Source organism: Centroberyx gerrardi, chromosome 3 (genome assembly GCF_048128805.1).
Source record: "Centroberyx gerrardi isolate f3 chromosome 3, fCenGer3.hap1.cur.20231027, whole genome shotgun sequence".
NCBI classification, from domain to species: Eukaryota; Metazoa; Chordata; class Actinopteri; order Beryciformes; family Berycidae; genus Centroberyx; species Centroberyx gerrardi.
In genome coordinates this window covers 28,025,568-28,050,103 of record NC_135999.1, presented here as the reverse complement: position 1 = coordinate 28,050,103, position 24,536 = coordinate 28,025,568, and the positions used below count along the sequence as shown (strand labels likewise).

Genomic DNA, 24,536 nt, shown 5'->3' with positions numbered 1-24,536 from the left:
ACACTGATTACTCTAAATGTCCAGTCAGTATGTGGCAAAGTTCTTGATCTTCCCTTTAGCGGACATTAGGCCTCACCCCCTCTGGAAAAAGTAGGTTTGATAACCGTGTATTGATACGACGGCTTGGCTTTTGAACTTGGCCTCTTTTCAGTGAACTTATGTCAGTGTCGTTTTTAGTCCTTGTCTTTTTCTCTCGTCTTGTACTTTTCACTTCTTTCCTCTCTCTCTCTTTTTCCCTTTCTATCTACGCACACACAACCTCTCACTTCCTCTCTCTGTTTCTTTCTCCTCCAATTGAACCACGTGCTCTCGATTCCTCTTTTGCTCTTTCAGTGTCGTCACAATTCTCCTCCTCTTCTTCTTCCTCATTCTCGCCCTCCCCTTTTTATCTGTAACCCCATCTCATGACCGAGCTTAGAGCCGCCTAGTTGAACTCAACTAATGCTGTCGCCACCATGTGTCCCCCCCGATAGACCCCCTCCCCTTACCCCACCACTACGGAGTCTGGTTGGTCCAAAAAATGAGAAAAACTAAACATCAATCATCTCTTTTTGATCTTCTCTATGATTTTTATGTCTTCTTTCAGGGAATGACACAACTCTAATCCTCTCTAACTCTGACACCCCCTTAAGACACTGCACCCGTTTGGCATTGAGAGAGATCTTGACTTGATATGTGTAAAACCAGAAAAGTTAAAAAACCACCATCGCTGTCCAATTTGAGTTCGAATAAAGGGAACGATGAATGATGTAAAATTGCAGAGAGCGACAAAAAAAGTTAAGAATCTGTCAATCAATAGGATCAATCCAGTTGGATTGAGGATACTCTCTTTGCGCGGATGCACGGCTGCTTGTATTGTGAAAGTTGGGTGGGAGTGGGGGGGTAGTGGGGGTAGCGGGGAGGGGGGGGGGGTGATAGGGGGGGTGAGGTGAAGGCATGCTGCATGCTCTGTGTGTCTGGGTTAGTGGGATTTACTAGGGGGTGGGTATTGTGTGATGTCGCATGCAATCTTCGCATTCTCTGTCGCATGGCTATGGGCGACATCGTGCCTGCCTGCCTGCCTGCATGCCTGCCGAGAGCTGTGGATGTTGGCCGCTGCCCTCCGCCTGCCACGCACTCGGCTTTGGGCATGCCCGACACTCGCACACACACACAGACACACACGCACACAAGCACGTACACACACTACCGCCATCTCACTACCGTGCTTGCCATCGTGAGTGCCCAACGCTCATGTTCGTAGGTAAACCCAATGGACGCCAACTGGTCGGGATAGGAACGGCAAGCAGCCCCAACAGCTTGTTTCGTTCTATCCGCAGGTTCCTCCATTGGTTTTACCTGGTATAGACATGTAAAAACAGGGAACCTCCATGCAGGTAGGGGGAGCTCTATAGCAGATGCCTCAGTGAAGTAAAACAACACTACAGTCTCCTCAAAAGTAGCAGAATTACACCAGTGATACTGTTATTGTTCTCCAGTCAACCTATTCTGTCTTCAAAGGACTCCAATTAAGCGCCCTTAATTGGAGTCTGTGCAAATAATTGTGTGCAAGTGGGTGGGCAGGGATGTTGGGGCTTGAGGGGGGTGGGGTTGAGTTTGGTGTATGTGTACTGTTATATATATATATATATATCTATATGTGTGTAACAACTAAGATGTGTGAATGTGCCACTGCATTCACACATTTAGGGAACATGGGCACAGGTTGGGTCGGAGGCCATTTTGGCTCCGATTGTTCTTCCTTGTGGTTCTCGGCTCTCACAGTTGCTTAGCAGCAGATGGCCCCCATTGGATAGCTGTGCTGTCTTGTAGAGTATCACTGGCAAACAGGAGACACGGGGACTCGCCTACTGGAGTCTCTTCAAGCAAAAGCTCAGGTACATGCAAGCGCATGCACTGACAAAATTAACAACATGGTGCAACGGACTTGAAACACACAAATGCGTGCTCAGCGGTAGCTCAATTTAGCAAACATTTATCAGTTTTCAAAGAGGACTTCTGAAATTCAACCGATGCCTCAAATGTAAATTCACCTCCCCAATTGACTTGACTTGACATATCAAGCTAAATTGACTAGACAGGAATCAGAAAGAGGTATTTTTGCTTCGACACTGCATTATCCTCAACTGAACTCGAATCTGTCTCAATGACCGTTTAGGGAAGCTGGACGAACCCAGTCCTATTCTTAATGGCTGTTGTCTATGGAGCTCTCTCAACCCCGCCCCTGACCCCTCACCCCTTCCCCTTCCTGGAGGTTCAGACACGCCCCCTTAGGGAGGACACGCCCCTTTCTCATCCTCTCATCCTGACTGGCTCTCCACAGAGGCTGCTGCGCATGGATCTGCCAGTTGCCGACGACAACACGGTGCATTTTAACTCCACCCTCATGGCGCTGATCAGGACAGCGCTGGATATAAAGATTGCCAAGGGTACGCCGCTCAGGACTGTGATCCCTCCCTCCTCTCTGTCCATCTCAGTTCTTTTCTTTTTTGCTCCTCAAATTCTTTTTTGTTTTTTCGATGGGTGTGACTTTGTGTCTGTCTCTTTCTCTATGTATATCTGTCTGTCTCTCTCTCTCTCTCTCTCTCTCTCTCTTCAACAAGAATGCTTTAGATTTAGGTAACAAATGAGATGAGAACTCTGCCAATTCTGACACTAACGAAACACTTTTTGTGTTTGTGTGAATGTGTACACGTGTGAATGGCTAAATATATTTCTTTTGGGATTTTGTGCCATTGTGCCTACCTTTTGGTATGTACCGTCTTTGCTGTGTGTGTTTGTGTGTGTGTACGTTTGTCTGTGCATGCTGTGCGTCTGTGCGTACGTTTGTTGTGTGCGTTATGTGAATATGCTGTCTGTGTGTATGTGCGTTCGATATGCGTGCGTATGTATGTTTGATGTGTGTGTGTGTTTGGTGTGTATGTGTGCACACGCATGGGGGCGGGGCTACCCAGGCGGTGCAGACAAGCACCAGATGGACGCGGAGCTGAGGAAAGAGATGATGGCCATTTGGCCCAACCTGTCGCAGAAGACGCTGGACCTGCTGGTCACGCCGCACAAGTGTAAGTTGCAGGAAAACAAAGCACAGTGGTGTGTGTTAATGTGTGTGTGTGTGTCCGATCACCAACTCACCAAGAGGACCGCTTCTACCAGCCAGTGTCATTCACTGCTCCGCAACTCCTGATCAGGCTACCGCAGCAGAAACGCACACATACACACCCATATTCGAATACAGATACATACAAATGCACAAATAACATGCACCCGGACACACACAAAGACACAATAGATAAATGCATCGCACATGAATGCACCACACCACATACATGCACATACGCACATACTGTAACACACATGCATTCACAGGCACATGCACACTCACAGCTCACATACACACACACTCACGACACACACACATTCCTAAGCTCTCCACCCATTCAGTCAGTCCTGGTATCAGGGGGTGCCTGCTATAGAAGATCCTCTATAGAAGTCTTTTCACTACAGGAAGAATTCAGCAGAGAGTAAACTTAAAAGACTTATAGTAGTAAGATGAGACGAGATAGGATAAGATTGTACTTAACGGCCTTTTACAGGTAAATTTAGAATAAGATCGTTAAAATTGTCATTTTAAATGCTAACATGATAACAAACTAGTATATTGATGCATGTTTAGCATTACGTTCAGTTGGTATGCTAAATGCATGGCAGTTAATAAAGTATAAGATATGCGTTGTCATATCTTATTACCCAGTAATATGATAAAACAGTATAAGATATGTATTGCCATATCTTATCACACTTTAATATTATCAGTTTTGATGCAGGAGGACTTGTAGCCATGCCACTTTGAAAAGGGCGCCACGCATTTGAGAGGATTTTAGATACAGAGTAATTATTTGACAGCAAAAACAAAGCTCAATATTTTTCTGATCTTAAATGTTTATGTGTTCCATCCAAACTCTGGGGATACCTGTCTGGAGTTTTTAGAAAAAAATTGAGCTCCTGTTTTCCAGGGAGTACGTGACTGGGGTGTTCCTGTGCTTCTTAGTGAGGTGGCTACCAAGTCCTCGAGTGTCGAAATATCAGGATTAAAGATTAAAAATTCTGATGATGAAGTCATGATGACAGTGGATTGATAACAGGATGTTTACTGGTAAGAAAATAGGTATCTGCCTGTGAAAAGACTATTGGCTCTGTTGTGTTATTTAGTGTACAGTGTTGTAAAATTGTATTTGTCTGTTCTACACCAGTGAGTGAGCTCAACTCTGTTTCTGTTGAGGCCTGTCGGGGAAAGTTTGGACAGTGATTACCAATGGTTATGAGGGACGCACCACCATGCTGTTCCTTTGAGACAGAATGCAGAACATACATAGTTTCTGTGCGGTGCTATGCTCGGTATATTAAAAAGTGAACTTTGTCCACAGAATCAGTGGAATGCCTTACCACTGCGTTTTGGCATTTTCCTTATTTAAAAATGTTGTCGGGAATAAGTGTTATGCACGTTTGACAAAACGTACACATTTTTTCCGCACATTGTTGCAGTCAGATACAGATTGTAAAAAAAACTCATCAACTAACCCCTCTATATTAACTCATTAAACTGATCTGGAAAATAGTTTGACACATGGGCTGTTCAGAGTTTTAGAACTGAGCTTCAAACAGCTTCAACACCATCATCGCTAAATTGTTTTATTGTTGGATTATGAATATTGAAAGATACAGCACACCAAAGCCTTCACTGAGAAGGTGAATAGTTAATAATTGGACACATGTAAAATGTGTAAATTGTACTTTTTCTAACCTTTATTTTACCAGGTAAATCTCAAGAGAGACCTGGCCAAGAAAGCAGCATCAAAAACATACATAAGATAAAATTAGAGACAAACAACATAAAATAACTGGTCAAGCTGGTCAGAAAAATCAATTAGATGAGCTTTTGTGACGAAAGTGGTGTACACTAACATAAAAGTAAGCCTGTTTATACATACTCTGTCCCCCTCACATCTGAAATGATGGCTACGCCCCTGTCAGGGAAGAAGAAGTGATAACATTACAGTCCTTATTTTGCTTTTTCACTCTTCCAAAATGGCGGTTGATCGCTCATAATCACTGGTCACCACTCCCCAAATATTCTGCGACAGAGCGTACCTCGGTCATCTGGAGACAGAATCATCTGAACCTCCAGATCAAGAACTGAATATTTCCTAAAACTCTTGACTTGGAATTTCAGTTCCGTTTCCAACACGGACCGAATGGAAATTGAGTTGTCCCAACAGCTAGTGTACTCTGCGGTGTATGTGTGTTTTGTCTGTCAGTGGTGTGTGTTTCTATCTGTGTGTGTGCACGATGCGTGTGTGTCTCGTCCCCCACTCCCATTCCCCCACGGCTCAGGGTCCCATCTCGCTCGGGTCTAATCTTGCAGGGTAACTTGTCATTTTCTCAGCAGCCACAGACTTGACGGTGGGCAAAATCTACGCCGCCATGATGATCATGGAATACTACCGGCAGAGCAAGACCAAAAAGCTGCAGGCCCTTCGAGAGGAACAGGTACCGACAAGGCTCCATGCTAGAGAAAGCCCCCAAACACAGAACAAAAAGACCTCATTTCCTCCACCTCCTCCTCCTCCTCCTGGCCCATCCCCTTTTAATGCCACAACCACCTGCCCTTGGACTGAATTGTGCATTTCTTCTCCCAAACATGGATTTAAAAGCATCAGAACCATGTCTTATACGCTTTAATCTTGCGTAGCCACACCTCCATCTCAAAGTAACGGAGGTCTTGAGAACAGACGCAGCCATTCGATTGGCTCAGAGTTTGAAACAGCACCTCTGGTTTGTTTTTCTGTACAGCTAGAAACAATCTTCCTTTTTTAGTGTAGCTACACTAATGGTAAAAATGGATGAAAACTTTGATTTAAGACTTGCTTCTGCTTTGTCAGACGTATGTCCTCGACATTAAATTGAGTCGTTGAAGCCTTTACAGCTTCTTAGCTCCAAAACAGGGATGTGTTGGCGTGTTTACCAACAGGCTACGGTAAAAGTTTGATTTATTAAACCTGGCCGACAGCCTGCGATGCATTACATGGGAGATGGGGCTGGGCAATCTTGACAAAATCAAATATCACAATATTTTAGACCGAATACTTATAATCCAACGATATTTTGTGGATGTGTATTAATGCTTTCATAAGATACTTACACACAAGAACATTTTGAAGATTAGTAATGATCATTAGTAATCGGTAATGTGTAATCAGTAATAAGTAATGTGGATATGATGAGCAGGTAAAGTCAATCAAAATTCAGAAAGTTGTATCACTTTACCTTTGCCTTTAAGACCAGGAAGAAGTAACATTTAAGTTATTTCACAATATTACGATAACCAAAATCCCATTTTAGTAGTCTGTCCTCTCAGACCAAAAATTGTGAAACAGGTTACGGGACGCTGCACATGCTGGTCGAAGTTCAGAGGAAGACGTGAAAATAACGAGTGGGGAATGTTGTGTTTCGGGACTTGTTGCTAGCAGGAAACACACAGGTGAGCAGCAGCGCCATGCTCCGCCCTAGTGCAGTTTTATTGGTTTGAAACATGACCCTTTTCTAACCGACTGTTCTGCTTGAATTTCTCTAGACCTCTGTTAGTTTGAGACGGAGGTATGGCTACGCGAGATTATATACGCTTAAATCCAATACAGGCACCAACTCCACCTCCAAACGAATCCCTTCCTCCTCAGGTCTCGTTTTGATGATCCAATCACCAGCTACTTCAACCCCAACCACCCCACCCCCACCCCAGTCCCCCACTGAGAATACCCCTAAATCTCCTTTATATGCTGTACCCCTTTTCAGCATGCTAACTGAAAAGCTACGTCCCTTCTCGAGTTTCTCCCTAGCCTAGCCTCTTTCCTTTTAGCATGCCCGCTAACATAAGTACTTAGCTTTTCTACATTCTCTAGCTAGCTAGCAACCTCTCTCCTCTCTCTCTCTCCTCCCCATCTCATCTCTTCACCATGGGCTATGTGAACATGGTGAGGAGGATTAGGGGTAATGAAGGTTCATCGAATCAAAAGTATGGGTTTTTTGTTGTTGACAATGTTCTGAACAATGATGACGATACCACATGGCCTGACCTTCTGTTCTCTGTCAGTGCTCTTCCCCTCCTGTCGATGAATGCTTTAGAGATGCACTCGCTCCCGCTGTCTCCGTATTCTCAGTCCACGCTCTGGAGCTGTGGAAACATCTCTCCGCTCACGTAATGCTGCCCATGCGCTCCTGCAATCTCGTCCAGTTGGTTCTCCGTGTAATTTCAATTTTAAACTCCAAATTTACCCATGGAATGTGGTCTAGCATCGTACATGGTGACATCTCCATCAAAACACGTTTCTTGAGACAGTAATTTGTATTTTGCAGAGCGGAGGAGTGCATTGGTGAATGGAGAGTATGTGAGGCTTTATTTTTTTGGACAGTATACCCCTGCAAATATGTGTTGGTATGTTCTTGAATGCAGCCATCCCATTGGACTGACTGGACAGTTCCACACAGGCTCTCTCAACATCGGCAGCCCAGCTGTGCACAAGGACTATCCCCTGTCTGTCTATCAGTCTGTTCGTCCCTCCATCTGTGCAGCATTTCAGTTCATTATTCCTCTCTTCCAGTGTGGCCCTTGCTTTTGTAATGGCCTACCTCCTTAAAGGAAAAATCCACCCTAAAACATTACAACACAACAAGTACCTTGCATTTCAGTTCTTTGCATTTTTGTTGTTTGGTGGTGTATATTTCTAATTCCCACGGATAGGTGGCCAAACGCAGGTGATGTCACGTCACTTCCATTGCAGCTACAATGGAGCTTGATAGCAAATTTGTTTTAGCTATTTAAAACATCAATGGTTAACTTCAAGTTGGTGTCAGCTCATCAGAATCAAAGAGCAAGGGCTTCTTTCTAGACTCAACATTTTGCACTGATGTTCAACAATCATACAGGGAGAAATCCATCGTAGAAGAGGCAGAGAGACCATTCTCCACCCACAGGAGCCTCAATAGACCAGAATGCACAATCCACAATATGTCGCGTTTTGAGTAAGGGGCGTGGTTGTGATCATGGACACGCCCCAATGTTCATAAACTAGGTGGCTAGCTAGCTGTATTTATATGCCCATACGCCCACGTTTGATTGAAAGCAACAAGGAAGAAATCACTAACTGAAATAGAAGTCGAGCCAGGTTGAGGGAAGTGGGCACAACAAAAAAGCAAATTAAAACCCTTCATCCCAAAATAACTCCTGGAATGCAACCATTGATGATATTGGACAGTGTAAGAGTATCCCAGGGTGGATTCTTCCTTTAACCCCCCGTCACTCTTCACTTTCTGTGCTGGACTTTCCCTTCCTCTCCCCTCTTGTCACTGTGTATTCATCATGCCGAGCATATCGCCTTACCGACTGTCTCCTCCAGCTGTTGTTGATCTGTGGTTGTATTGTGTGTGTGATCTTTTGTTGTTTTCTCTGTGTCCACTGTCCAATTATTATTCTCTTGTTTCTTCACCTCCTTGTTTTCTGTAGTCTGTCTACTGTAGTCCCTCGTTCCTTGCTTCCCTGTCTCCCTTCTTCTGACTCTCTCCCTTCATCCCTCCAGGAGGAGATGGGACCTTGACTTATCAAGCCCTCCCTAATTGGTCAATCCAGGTTGATTGCCACCAAGTTGCTCTAACCAAGAACAATTCTCTCCAATCTGTGTGTTCATGAATCTACCTGTGTACCTGTCTGTCTGCCTGTCTGTCTTCTGTGGTTGGTTGGTGAGATGTTAAGTGGAGGTTCCTGTGACCAGTGGCTTCTTATGTAATCAGTTATCCTGGGACCGTTCATTGATACATATGCCACTTCTGCGATATCCTCCATTGAGGCTAGTCAGTGTTACGTTTTCTCCATAACCCACCTCAGTGTTTGTAGCGTGAATTTTCCCAGGACGCATCACTGTAGCTAGCCAACGCCCTACCGGACTGTCCAGAGACAAACATAAGCCATTTCCCCCCCTGACATGTGTGCAGATGAGGATTGGATAGGAGTAGTCAAGCTTTTGATTGGCTCTGCAGTGTTTAAAGCTGTGTTTCTCTGCCCATTCAGTTGTGTCATAAGCAAGGTAGGAAATAGAGGGCTTTCAAGTGACGCAACGCACCCTCTGGCCGCCATATTGGAGGTCCACAACTCTCGGGCAATAGCTGATTGCATTTCTAAATGAATTACTTGGCCATCTTAACAGAATTTAATAGACATGGTTAATTTCTATGCTGTTTTTGGAGTTGATCATTTCATCACTGATACATCTGATTGATTTTGTGTTTAGAAAATGTTCGCTTTTTAGCTCGCAAATAGTAATAGCAAATAGCATCTTATCTGGTCAGCTAAGCATCAATGTTTTGCATCATCTGATTTGCACACTAGCTAATGTATAGAAGCTAGCATTAGTTGTGACTAGTAGTTGTATGTTAACATCAACATTGGTTGCTTTGGCAAATTAGCCTGCTGGCTAGTTAGCTAGCTAATGCCAAAAACGTCAGTGCCAACCCTAACTGAGCTGAATCTTATCAAGCTAACTGGTAGTGCATTGGAGTAGAAACTAGGGCTAAAAACAAGACAGATTATTGTGCCACAGTGACCTACATTTGGAAACAAATCCACCTTATCAGACCATTCACTTTTACTTAGAACTTTACTGAGTAGATCTACAACCACACCAGGTATCCTTGGTATTTTCAGGCATCCCTCTTTTTCTTGTCTGGTTGTTGTGATTTAGTCATTATTTGCACACAGCTAATTCTCCACTGGACCTCCATGATGGCGTCAGACATGGTTGCTAGAAGATTTGTGACACAACTGCAAAGCCTCTATTACCATCTTCACCAGCCAAATGTCAGTAGACAGTCTACCATCCCCTTTGGCAGACCAACCAAGACCTATTCTATTCTGAAAATCCTTGACTGGTACAGCCATGTAAGTGTTAGTGGATTTTGTGATGTACCAGCAAATGTCACCAGTGGCCAAAAAGTTAGCTTCCTGTCCTGCAGATGAGCTTCATGTGTCTGGGGAGGTTTGGCTATGTAGCTGTTTCTGAACAGGCCTCCATCCATCTCCATTCATTTAGCATTTAGCCTTTAGCTTCCAGGCTGTGGATGGACATGACACGGGCTGTAGCAGTCATGAACCGTCACTGGCACACCCAGCCCAATGGAAGGCCTCCGAGCCACTCCCAAGAGGACTCCATTACCCAGGATGCCCTGGGAGAAAAGCTGCCTTACCTCTGACCTGTCTGATGCAGGAAGAAGTAGAAGTTGCTTTTTAATACGACTGGTCAAGGATCAGATCTCCACTTCCCACAAAATGGCACATTACAAAAACCCTCTTATTGAAAGCTTGGCAGAGGAGGATTGCACAGATTAGGTCAAAAGATGATTTTTTAATAAAATGCCACTTTGATAGTGTTCATCACAAGTATGGTAATCTGGTTCTAGACCTGTGATTTAAGGGCAAATTTTACCTCAAGTGCCTCAGGTAGAAGTTCCCTTCTGGCACAGATCTGGGATCAGCCTCCCCCCCTGAATTTCAACCCTAACTGATTTGAAGGAAAGTGCAAAAGCATCCTCAAGTCAGTGTTGATGCCCCTCCAAATGCTGTTGCTAGTTCAGGGGAGATGAGCTGATCCCAGATCAGTACTGTGGCAGGGAGCTTTGCCTTGGATACCCACAGCCATGTGCTTGCCGATGGCGCCCCCGTGTGGGTGCATGTTGCGAGTGCATCCTGTGCGTGTTTGTGTCCTGTGTCTGCCCCCTGAGTGTGCCTGATGCCAGCCTGCAGGCCATGTCGTATATCTCACACAGAACCGAACGCCATTAATGTTTCAGCGCATGGAGCCGCCCTCTGAGGGAGGGGGCACGGATGGCCAGGGGGGGCAGGGCCTCAACGGCCTCCCCAGCACCCAGCCAGACAACGTCAACAGCATGTGAGTAGACTGGGGAGCGGAGGGAATGCACATATGATGCATGGAAATACATGAGAGAGCACAAGCACTCATGTACAGACAATCATATTTCCTATAGATATGTACACACATACATTTGTACATCAGGGTAAGAAAAACTTTTTCAGAGGGCATTTTTCCCCATTGATCTGATTTTTAGGGGCATATTGGTCCTTTTCAAGGCCAACTATGATATAATACATTTGTAATGCATATTAGCAAATAAATGCTCCTATTAATTCCTGACTCTGCTGTACGTACATATCAGGGTTGGGGTCAATTCACTTATAATTCAATAGATTCAGGAGGTGGATTTTCTTCAAAATTCAAGAAAAGGTTATTGTTTTCATCCAGTTCATGACAAAATGTGTTGGGAATGAAAGAACTGTTGTGACTATGAGTTGCGGGTTCAAATCTGAATTTGAAAACTTGGAATTGAGGGAACTGAAAGTAAAATGACCCCAACTCTCACACATACGCACATATAGTACCTACATACTGTTCGACGTGCCTCTTGTTTCTCTGGTTGTGCCGGCTTCCTCTGCTGTTGGCTTTGCTTTCTTTGACTCTATATTTTTCAATGATGTTCTTTGTCTTTTCTCTTGTTCTGTGTGTGTGTGGTTTTTTTTTTCTGTTGTCCATTTCTGAAAGCCTGCTCAGTATAGTGTGAGCATCAGTTATGTGGACAAAGCAAATTTCTGTTGGAAACTGTATCTGTTTGTCTGAGAATGAAAGGTGAAAGTCAAACTGTTGTTTCCTTGAATTTGCGTGTGTGTGTGTGTGTGTGTGTGTGTGTGTGTGTGTGTTTGTGTGTGTGTGTGTGTGTTTGGGGGAGTGGGGATGGTTGTACATATTTTCTGATTGTGCTTGTTTGTATGTAGTTTGTGTGTGTGTATGAGAGAAGGAGCATGCACTGTGTGTGTTTGTCAGTGTATGTAAGCCTCTGACATTTGTGTGTGTGTGTGTGTGTGTGTGTGTGTGTGTGTGGGTGCCAGACCTCCCGAGGGTGGTGGTATGACTGAGAGCCAATCGTGGGTGACGGCCAAAGCCCAAGAAATGTTCCAAAAGACGGGCAACTGGAGCCCCGACAGACCCTACCCCGACGATCTCCACGACAACCGGCACAACCCCCAGGTATGACAAACACACACTCTCACACACACACACACACACACATACACACACACGCACACATCGTCACCATGGTAACACACCGACTCACACCCAGCTGTGATCTCGCCATCTTGTCTCTCCACTCACACAGACAGCTCGCCTTCCGCCAGGCGGATGTCTTTCTGGTCTGGTGTATTAGCAGCAGGGAATAATCAATAATCAATTAGGCCTTGTGTCCAGGGGGAATTTCTTTAGCAAGGAGTGCTAAACAGATGCTGGTGGGAAACGCTGGTCAGGACTCCTGCTGTTGCAGTGCAACTATTGAAAAGCTCTTTGATGCATCACATTATTTAGCTAAAAATTTCAATAATTTCTGTGATGTAGTGGTAAATAAAAAGTGGGGAAACTATAACCTCCAGTTGGTGATCCTCATTGGGCAAACAACTACCAATATAAACAAAAATCAATTATAATAATATTTGCAGAAAAGTGTTAATTTCTGCCTTTTTACTTTAAAATGCCCCATCATCATGTAACTTACATCAGTCTGATACTACTTAATATGATGTGAACTAAGAATTTACACCATTAAGATTTATGTTATCCTAAAGAGGTGGGTAAACTGAATTTAGGTGGGTCTAACCCCTACTACGTACCTGGATAAAAGTTCAGTAATCTGAGCTCTAAAAACATGGTAAGCTCTGGAAATAAAAGTGGGTGTTTTAATGCGAGGGTAACCAGTGGAAATGCAGCCTAACGCATTATAAGTAGATGCTCTTGGTCTTGCTTTGTTTCCTCAGGTAAGTGGTCCATGTTAAACACATTTACCTTCCTATGGCTTGAGTTTAGCCAGCTAGGCCTTCAACTCTAACTAAGCTGTTGGTCTAGCTAGATGGTTTTTTCACCATAATAATTCACCAGTCTCACTGATGGGACGGTGAATAGGTTGAATTCAAACACTAACACTTTGTGACCCTTCAGCTGTGACCCAGCTGAGTGATACCAGCCAACTGGCCCACTCTAATGTAGTGGATCCCAAAGTAGCGTCCAGGGACCTCTAGTGGTCCTTGATAGGGTCCTAGAGGGTCCTCAGAATTAATTTTATCATTACAGGTATTTAATTCAGTATAAAGCAGTACAATGTGAGGATGTACCAAATATGAAAGACTATTTTGATCATAGGTGTCACTCTCCACAGTTACGTCCCCAATGATAATATAAACATGCATGTAATTCTTTTCTGAATCATATCTCACCACAAAAATGGATGTTCAAAATCTGACTAAATGGGGTCTGTGGGGCCTAATGTGTCTCCGTTTGGGGGTCTTTCACATGAAAAAGATGGGGAACTCTTCCTCCAACCAGACCTAAATCCAATTCCTCATCGGTGACATCAAGTTAACTAACTCAAAGAAATTCCTGAGACCCCATCTTAGTTTTGGGGTCCTTGATGTGAAAAAGATTGGGAGCTTTTTCTCTAATTAGTCCTAAATCCACTTGGTCATCGCTCACGCCAAGTTGTTGGCAAAGGAATTCTTCTAGAAATCTTTTCAGTATCTGTGCGAAGCGTTGGACACTGCTGCTGTTCCAATGGACAAGACAGTAGCTTCTCTCTCCTGTTAGTACTATTCTTCTTTCGGTCCTACCTCTCTGTCTGTCTCTCTCTCTCTCTCGCTGTCCGTCTTCCTCTCTCTCCCTCTCTCCTGTATTGCCTCTTTCTCGTTCTTTTCCCGTCCTCCTCTTCCCTGGCTCAAACCACCTGTTGAGTCAGTGGGTCGGGGGTTTCTGGATGTGTTTTGTGATGTACCCCCCTTTTCCTCTTCACCACCCCCCCCCCACTTTCTCTGTCTGTTGGGACGTCCCGACTCCCCAGCTCCTCATCTCTCTCTCCCCATCAGAGCAGCGTTGATGACTCCCATGACTAATGCACAAAGGTGTATACAAATGTAGAGTTGGACCGTGTAGATTTTGGAAGGAAACTATAAAAATACTAGATAGCTTTGGGACGAAATGAATAAAAGGGGTCCAAGCAGGGTGGGCTATCAACACCAGGCACCAGCCCAATGTTGGTAAAGTTTGTTGACTCTACCAGCCTCATTGGCAGGTAACCAGGTTTTCTCTTCTGAAAATCCCTTTGGCTGGTACAACAGTGAGAATGGCCAGTGAACTTTTGAATCCACCAACAAAGTTATTTTCCTGCCCTGGTTCTAAGAGTAAAACTGGATCCCTGGACTGCAGTTTGAAGCTAGAAAGAAGCCATTTAAACCAGACCATCAGACCGGGTTGAGTGTGTGAGTGCAGGTCTGTCACTGAGGTCATCAAGTTGGCCCCTCCTGTCATGTTTAGTTGAATTTGGCCTACGACTCCTCCAGAAGGTGAACAGTGATTTCTGGCGTCTACCTGTGCCTACACTTAGCCTTATCCCTAGTTCCCAACCTCACTCAATAATTTCTAAACTCGATATTGATTTCAACAAGAAGGAGCTAATGCAGCGGCTGACACTGCTGGTTCGGAACGGCCCGCTCAGCAGATCAGAAACCCAACCGTATCAGCAAACAATTATACCAAGAGCTGAGAGGATATTCTTTACTTAGTGTTAGTTCTTGGTTTGCTTCAAATGGTTATTTTGGGTTTTTTTTTGTGATTTACATTTAATAGGATTAATGTATCATTGTAACAGTACATAGTATCGTTTGAAAGACATTACAGGACACAGCCTTCCAATACTTTAGAAACAAGGAAGCTGATGGAACCGTAGACTTTGGAACAAGAGAATTAAAATGATTTTGCAGAATCCAAAACATGCTATGGACCTGACAAATTGAGTTTAATTTGTTTAGTCACAGAATGATAAGACATAGCAGTGAAGTGATACAGAAAATCACAGCCATGAAATACAATGAAAGTAATGACAGATTTATGCAAATGAGATAAAAGCAGGGGGCTTATTTAATATCTCAGCATAGGGAACAAACAGAAAACACGAACAAAACAAACAAAAATCAAGATGACAAACAAATAAACCTCTATATTGGCTACAGAAAGTTGCATATGAAATGGGAAATAAAATAATTTTACATTTTAAATAGCCCTGATTTATAAAATAAAGACAAGTAAAGAATATCAAGGAACACAATATATTTCCTTGATATTATACAGTCATTGATCATATTGCAAACCCCTCCCACCTCAGATTAGCCCCTCCCCCGGTAGTCAGTGACCACACCCCCTTGCCAGAGTCCCCTCCCCCTGGTAGCCAGTGGCCACGCCCCCTGTCAGAGTCCCCTCCCCCTGGTAGTCAGTGGCCACGCCCCCTGTCAGAGTCCCCTCCCCCAGCAGACGGTGGTCACGCCCCCTCTCGTTGTGTTTTGCAGACGGTAGAGATGAGGGAGATGGGGCGGGACGGGTACTCCGACACTGAGCCCTATCACCCAATGGATGGGCATGGGCGGACCCTCTCCATGCCCCGCCTCTCGGCAGACAACCAAGTGAGCACCTTCATCCCACCATCACCACCATCACCATCATCATCATCATCATCCATTATACCTGTTAGCAATGAGGACAGTTAAAGTGAATTGAAAGAGTCTCTCTTTGCATCCTCCAAAGACATAATGGAGTGCAAAACATACTGAAATATGTTTTTTGTACATTTGTATATATGTAAAAAACATATATGTACAGATATGTTCAAAAATACATATCTGAAGATTTGTTTTTGGTTATTTTTTCTATTTTTGATATATGTAAAAATGAATGAATCAATTAGTTTGATAAATATATTTAAATTTTATTACAGCTACTTATAGTTTCAGATTTACAAATGCATTATAGCATAAGGAAAGTGTATAAATGTATGTTTTGCAAATCTAGTAACAATACACTGTTAATAAATAAAATGTTATATTAATTATTATAGATTTATATAATATTAAATATTTATAATATTAAATATACCGTATACATATTTATATTTGGACATACAGTATATAGAAATGTATGAATCAATTCGTTTGACAAATATCCACACACACATACACCCATACATACACATATACACACATTATATATCATATTTTTAGATTTACTAATGCATTATAGCATAAGTAAAATGTATAAATGTATTATGCAAAACTACTTAATTTACTAGTAATAACACAGTATTAATAAAATATACATATGCAAATATATTCCTTAAATATATATTTTTTACCAAACTGATATTTTACTAATTTTTACATATTCAGAAAAATATTTCTAGTCTGCTTTTCTGCATGAGAAATGTGACTGGTCCTCCTCCTACAAAGTCTTTTGACACGATGCAAAGAGGCAGAGAGACTTTTGAAATTCACCTCCCTCTGTCCCTCTGTCTTGTTGTTTGTCCTCCCTCCCTCCACCCCGACCCCCCCTCCTCCTCCTCCCTCAGTCTGACTATCCACTCCTCCCGCCCCCGACCCGCCGTTGCTCGGCTCCAAGAGTTTTGCCTCCTCTCTTAGCCGTATAGCAGATGCTAACATGCTAACTGCAGAGTAGCATGCAAACCAAGGGTCGGAGGGCAGTCTGGATAAGTCTGCATTACCCATGTGTTCCATGTGTGTGTGTGTGTGTGTGTGCGCGTGTGCGTGTGTGTGTGTGTGTGTTTGGGCCCTTCTACCCTTATCCTATTCCCTACCCATTGCCATTAAATCCTTGGTGTGTCTGTCCTGTGTAAACTATGGCCAGAGCTCGTTGGAGGAGCTAGTGGAGCTCTGCAGGGATGAAAATGGGAAAACACAAAGCTCTTTAAGTGCAATGCAAAGCTGTTTCTGCAGCTTTTAAAGTCACAATGAAATTGTCTTCTTCTTACATCATAATATACACCTATTTAATTGCAAAATGGCAAGAAATGTACACATTTTTTATTTCATAGGATTTTTATATCAAAGTCCCATTACTTTTACTTCCTGGAAAACAGTGTATCTTTAATGGTGACCTCAGGCTGCACCAGCAGGCGTAAACAAAAATTTAAACCAATAAAAACATCACATATTTTTGAACAATCCGACCACCCCATGAAATAAAACTGCCTTTCTCTCCCTAACTGATATCCCATTGGTTTACACTTTTGAATGATCCCTCCCTTCGTTATGTCCCGCCCCAACATCCTGTTTCAACAGGAAATACGCAACACTACCGAAGCAAGATGCTCTCAAAATGCAGTTTCACTGTGACTTTAAAGAGAAACAAATCTAATCACATGTAATCACTGGTATTGATGGTGGCCAAATTGAGCAATTCTTGTAATTTTTGTCAAATCATTGTATTCTGAAATCATTGCATGGTATTCTGATCTCACCAGGGCCAAGTGTGTGGTTGGCTTGCCTGGTTTGACTCTGTGTGTGTGTGTGTGTGTGTGTGTGTGTGTGTGTGTGTGTGTGTGTGTGTGTGGTAGTGGTTGGTGACCACAGCAGATTTGGCTCTTATATTATTTTTAAAAAAAAACAATATCAGGAGGAATATTGATCCAAAATCTAGTGGGGAAAACATACTTTCACAACATATTCTCCATGTGGGATGTCTGTACTTTACTATGAAGCCTCTGGCTGCAGTTATACACACACACACACATACATTCATGCACACCAGCATGAACACACCCTGACATGTCACTGCATCCAGTCACTGCTCTCACTCTGGTCTGTGGGTTTCTACATGGAGTGTGTTTGCTGTATGAGCGTTGAGGAGAGGAGGGGGGAGGGGAGAACAGAGCGTACAGGAGGACTGTGCTAGACTCATAAGCAGTAGTGTGTGATCAGAGAATAGTAGAGAAGGTGTCTATATCAGCCAAATTCCATTTCTAGTAATTCTTAGTGTTTTAACCTGCTTGAAGTACCAAATAGGTGGGGTTTTCCTCACAGGACGATACAATAAGTGTGAGAAAGTTTAGCAGAACGTTTGGGCGCTCACCAGTAGGTACCAGTAGGGTTTATGGGTATAAGGAGACAGATGTTAATATCTGATAGCCAGCAGTTCCTCTAGCAGAACAAAATGAAGTCTAGACTGATGCTCATATTCAGCTATTTCTTCATGTGTTCTTAACTGGTTTGAACACCAGAGAAGAAGAGACAGACAAGTCCATCATGCTTAGCTAAAGTTGGACTTGGGACTTGAATCAGATTTGTTTTGACTCTCCTGCTGCCAAAATCTCTAACCTGCAGGATGACAGGTTAAAACTCTATCCAGTAAACAAGCAACTTGTGAGTCATGTGACTTGTTTACAAGCCCTGGTTCACTTGTAATTGGGCAGTGTGAACCTAAACAAACCAAAAATGCAACAAATTCGACTTTCCCACTATGGTTCGGACCAAAGAAAACAAACTGCAGCTGTGAGCGCACTCTTAGTGTACTTTTCTTTTGTGGGCAGTCGACTCTCTTTTCTATTGTTCTATATTTTTGTGGTGGCAGGGTGGCTTAGACAGGCTGTCATTCAACTGCATGATCCAGGTTCAACTTACCTGAAACGGAATCTGAATTGTCCTGTAGTGGTAAACTCCACCCATTTGGTACACCATGCAGATTAAAACAAACGCTAGGGACTATTCAGGAAATACTACCTGACCCAGGTCTGGTTCCTACAGTTTTGTAAACTATTATACCTTTAATAATAATGCTAGCACACAGAAGTCTTGTTTATATGATAATTAAGCAGTAATAGGCTTTGAAAAGAGTCAATATATAATTAAACTGTAACTTAACATAAAGGTAGAAAGGCAGACTGCCATGGGAATATAGCATGTGTGTGAATGTGTGTGTGTGTGTGTGTGTTTTGCGTTTGCATGTGTATGTGTGTATGTCACACACTGTTACTCACTGTCTTTCTAACACTGCTCTGCCCTACAGAGTGTTCACGCTGTTGCGGTAAGTGTGTGTGTGTGTGTGTGTGTTATATTGTCCTCTGTGTTTTTCGCTCACTCGCACACCCAGCTCGCTATTATGTGTGTGCACTGGCGTTCCCTCAATTAACTGCGTTCTCTCTCTCTTCTCTCTCTCTCTCTCTCTCTCTCTCTCTCTCTCCTCCCCTTTTTCATCATTTTCTTTTCAACCTCGTTTTTTCCCTTATGTCTCCTCCTCTCCTTTCCTCCCTTCCTCCCTCCCTTTCCTCACCACATTTCCTACATCTCTCTCATCCCCCTCTGTCTCCATTTTTTTTCTCTCCTCCCACAAACTTACCTATCCTTTTATTCCTTTCTCCCTCCATCTCTCTCTCTCTCTCTCTCTTTCTTTCTCTCTCTTTTCTCTCTCGGTCCTGGCGGCTATGCTACGTCGGGCCTATGCTGTGTGTGTGTTTGTGTGTGTGTGTGTGTGTGTGTGTGTGTGTTGTGCTGCACCGCTCTGCTCTACGCACCGTCTGTGTGTTTGCCTGCTCTGCAGCGGAGGAGACACAGGCCTCGCGGAAATAACCTCAGTGTATGTACCTCTCTCTCTCTCCCTCTCTCTCTCTTTCTCTCTATCTCTTTGTCTCCTCTCTCTCTCTCTCTCTCTCTCTCTCTCTCTCTCTCTCTCTCTCTCTCTCTTCAGCTCTCTCTCTCAGCCATTCTTTAAATCAGACCTGTGTTGAATCGGCGATGCAAATTAGTCTCAACGTTTGTTTCAACCCACTTGGAGCAGTTCAGGCAGTGTCAGATGAGCTGTCAATCACACAAACATACACTAAATTGGCTTTCAGATCTGTTAATTTTTCTTATGCAGTGTACCCACCCATCTGGTATTCAGAGCAACGGCCAGAATTTGATCCAGACCTGGTTTAAACTCTCTTCCTCTCCTTCCACCTTTCTCACCTCTGTCTAAACTTCTGCTTTTCACTTCATCTTTTTTTCTGTACATCTCAAGGCCCAAAAGCACTGGCCGCTAATCGACACTCCAAATTTGACACTTCCCCAGGCGTGAGATTTGTAGGAGCACTGGCGTCTGCATTACACCACCGCCAGGAGTAATGTTAGTGCGACAAAATCGGCTGGATCGGTCTCCGTCCGTTCATTCGTTCATTGCTCTATCAATTCAGACACCGTTTATCCAATTTTGGGGGGGAAATGATTCATCTCACCGCTGCACTCCTGCGTTTTCAAAATTACACAGTGGACCCGGGGGTGGGGGGCGTTACATTGTTCGTTCATTTGTCTGTTTACCACGTGTGATATCTGAGAGCCCACTGATGTGATGAAACTTAGGGGGGAATGATGCATCTCACCACTGCACTCCAGCACTAAAACTGCACTAATTAACCCAAGGCAATCAACACAATATATGTTTACTGTTGCCTTGTCTTTAGAGTGACATACTTACTGTATAGATATATTTGGAGACCAGCTAGTAGACCAGCTAGACTGCAGGTCAGTGGTCACCATGGTTCCAAAGCCTCAAGAAAAACAGACATTTCATTCGTCTGCCGAAACTCCAAAGTTAAACCATGTTCAGAGCAGAAACGTCAAGCTGATTTGATGCGCGTGAAAACAATTCCAGTGTGTTTTTGCCCTCAGTGTCTTTCTCCCTCTTCATTACCCACTCCTCTATCTTGATCTTTCCACTCTCTCCCTCTCATTTATCCTCCTTTCTCCACTTCTTTCCTGTTTTCTTGCCATCCCTCTCTCCTCTTTCTTGTCTGTTCACTCCTCCTGCAGTGTCTCTGTAGAAGTCTTCCTCCCCCTCTCTCTTTCTCTCTCTCTATTATGCATCTGTCCATCCCATCCAGACCTGGGCCTTATTTGCCAAAGCACTTTTTCTGGTTTGTTTTAGCTTGTTTTAACTGCCAGATGGGACAGCACAAAGTCCCAGATGAGTTTTAACAATCACAGGAAACTATTTGGCAGTCAGTTTAGTGTGCTTTTGTGCAACTGGCAACGCACTTGACACCATCTGAATTGTATTGATGCAGTGAACCCCGCCCATCTGGTACCTCAAGCTCTTTCAAACAAACGCTACTCAGGCCTACTTCCATCATCTCTATCTTCCACTGTCTTCTTATCCTGTCATCTTGTCTGTGTGCTGCCCCAGTCTCTCTCTCTCCCTCTCTCTCTTTCTGTCTCTCTCTCTCTCTCTCTCTCTCATTGTCTCTCTCCCTCTGTGTCTGCTTGCATTGCGGTTGCTCTCCATTGTATGTAGTCTGTGAAGAGTTTCCCAGAGTTTTGCTTGTATGCAGCGTGTGTGTTTGTGTGTGTGTGTGTAAGTGTATGTGTGTCTTAGTCTATTGCATCGCTGCAGACTGGGTCAACAGTGTATGAGGAAAGCATGGACTGGCCTGATGTGCAGCTGTTGGCCTGTACAGTAGACTGGCGGTGTGCTGGCATGTGGTTTGTCATGCATGATGTGGCACAGCCCTCTGTAGGAGTGGATGTGAGAGAGAGGCCGACGGGAAGTGATGCTTCACCAAAGGCTGTTAGTCGATACGCTGTGAGGTGGAAGCTAGCAGAGCGCTCTTAACAGGGATGTGTGTCATTTTCAACACATCTGTGTGTCTAATTTTGGATGACATTGTTTTTTGTTACTTTTCAACTCATCATTTGCTACAGCTAGGGATGTGACAATTCATTCAGCCAACGGTTTGGCTCGATACACAACACTGGGTTCACCATTCGATTGTTATCACGATATTTTGAGCAAAATCTGAATGAAGACAATCATGACTGAAAAAACTTTGAGGGAAACAAAAAAGTGCAAACCATAAGCAGGGTGACTACAGGTTTCTTAAGACCTTTTTAATGCCAGTTCAAATAAAATTTAAGACCAATTTCATCCCCAAATAATCCAGAAGAGTAAAAAACAAACAATGGCTTTATTCCAGTGTATTATTATGAAAATCTCCCTAATACATAACATACTTACAACCATGTAACACACCATTCAAATGACTTCATTAAAACTGTCTTGTAAGTACATTATGTATTAGGGAGATTTTCATCAAGTATTTACACAGTAATATTGTGTACTTTCAATGCTTTTCCATAGGTTAATACACAGGTTAATACAATGAAATAAGGCAATTTTGAATTTCATTTCTTAGATATTAGACCGCAGATGAAATCGCAAACATTTTTCCAACATCACGATGCATATTGTCAAATGTTGTATCGCAAAACGTCACAAACTTTCGTTACAACACATGTTCACACAACATAAGAGGTTCTTATCAACATAATATAACGTTGAAAAGTAAGACGTGTGTTGTCCCAAAACAGACACATGGAGATGTTGAAAATTACACATCCTTTAAGTGTGTGTGTGTGTCTGAGCGTGCAAGTGTGTATGCACATGCACTACTGTGCTGCCAGATACCCAGTGGGCATGCATGGCTTGTGTGAGGCTGCCCCTCATTCGGGTCTTTAGGTGTTGTTGTACTGCAGGTCCATCCAGGTCCATTCAGGACGGTGAATCCTCTTGTGTTTGTCTGATAGTCTTTGTCTGGCCTGCTGCTTGCAGACTGACATGTGCTGCGTCATGAGGATGATGTGAAGGTTTTTGGGGGTGCAGATCGTCAGCAGGGTCGTCTCCTGGTCAAAAGAGCCTGATATGAACCCAGCAGGAAAATCTCTTAGGATAGGTTCTAATATAAATATGCTGAATTCAATTGGAGCCAATGCTTTTGTGTACTTTAACAGCTTACCTGTCACTCTACTGAATTGTCTTGATGCAGTTACACACCAACATGGTACTCCAAGCAGGTTAAAAGAAATACTAACAATATTTGCAAATACTCTTTAAGCCAATGTGATACATTAATGCTTTAGACGCATAAACGCACACATTTTAGACACGTATTCAAAAGCTCAACAGGAGTCGTAGGTTATAAACAGGGAAGCTTAAGATCGAATCCCTCCAGAACAATGCCGTTACGTCTCCGTGATAAAGACAAATTCTCAAACATTTATTGTACATTTATTGTGCACTATGGTGTCTTATACTCCAACAATCCCAATATGTCTTTCAGAATAGAGTAATCATTCCTGTACGATTTTCCTGTTGGGTTCTTACAGAGCGTTTTGACCAAGGTGTAAGGTTATGGAATGTCAATTTGCCTTATTCATATGGCCATATTTGATTTCCAATAATACAATTTACAATATGGCTGCCGTGTGGATAAGGCCAGCAGGCTCCTCTGTTAGTCTCCAGCTGCCTTGTGCATGTGAGGCATGGTTCCGATGCCCCTTCTTCATGCTTGCTCTCTATCTCTCCGTCCCTTTCCTCTCTCTCTGCCAATCCTCTGTTTATCTCTGTCTGTCTGTCTGATCCCTCCATCTTTCGGAGGGGAAGCATGGTATTAGATGTGCTTGTCTAAAGCTCAGTAGTTGGGGATGCGGGCTGCTATTGGGTCAAGCTACAGTATGTGAATGCTAATGCCCTAAGCTAATACTGTTTAGAGCTGGGTCAAATAGTATTATCAAAGCGTTTTCATGGTTTGTTTCAGCCTACTTAGGTGCCAGATGGGTGGGGTTTGCCGCATATAGGACAACAGTCAGTTTACTATTCTTTTCTGTGATTCACAACCAGCAAATCACAGAATTATACTGATGTGGTTAAACCCCAACCAGCTACACCAAGCAGATTAAAACAAACTAAGAATTATTTAGAGCTACTGTTTGACCCAAGTTGGATATTGTCATACATTAGACACACAAATACACACACAGACATACACACACACACACATAGGAATGCACAACCTGACAGACATTCAACCATATGCAGCTCTGCAGTGATGTCACACACTCACTAAATGTCAACTAAGTGTTAACTGTGCTGTCCTCCCTACAGCTGTGGTTGGACTCCTTTGGTCAGGATTTACTGATTCTCACTTGTTTTCTCCTCTCTCTCTTTCTCCCACTATTTTTATCACTTCCCTCCTTTTCTTTCTCTCTCTTCTCTTTATTTTCCTCCCTCTCTCTCTCTCTCTCTCTCTCTCTCTCTCGGCCTCACAGACCATCACAGACACCAGTCCAATGCGTCGCTCCACCTCCAGCCTGGTCCACGGGCGTACGGGCCGGGGGGTGAGGCTGGACGACTACTCCCTGGAGAGGGTGGTGTCCGAGGAGGGGAGGCACGGAGGAGGAGGAGGAGGAGGAGGAGGAGGGGGAGGGGGAGGAGGGGGAGGAGGGGGGCGAAGGCACCGGGACAGGAGTCACCGCACCTCCCAACGCTCCCTGACCAGATACACTGACGCAGACACGGGTGAGTGTCACACAGCCACACACACACACATATAAACACACGCTACCAGTCAAAAGTTTGGACACACCTGACTGAATGTCCTATGTTTTTCATTATCTTAAAAGCCATTTTGATCTAAAGGCTTCTGCTTAAATGCTTGAAATGTGTTTCTTAGACAAATATAAATAGTAAAGTTGATCCTATGTATGAATTTCTTTCCAAAGCCTTTGCCTTTCC

General features: G+C 43.5%; 1 protein-coding gene across 1 annotated transcript in view; it reads left to right on the top strand.

The window, feature by feature from the left end:
* Window positions 1–24,536, top strand: part of cacna1ab (calcium channel, voltage-dependent, P/Q type, alpha 1A subunit, b) — a 188,851-nt gene that overhangs the window by 161,120 nt on the left and 3,195 nt on the right. The window contains 9 exon segments of the mRNA XM_078282556.1: window positions 2,324–2,429; window positions 2,955–3,062; window positions 5,444–5,547; window positions 10,870–10,991; window positions 12,005–12,143; window positions 15,497–15,610; window positions 19,002–19,019; window positions 19,533–19,568; window positions 24,071–24,368. Coding sequence (XP_078138682.1) covers window positions 2,324–2,429; window positions 2,955–3,062; window positions 5,444–5,547; window positions 10,870–10,991; window positions 12,005–12,143; window positions 15,497–15,610; window positions 19,002–19,019; window positions 19,533–19,568; window positions 24,071–24,368 — 1,045 coding nt within the window.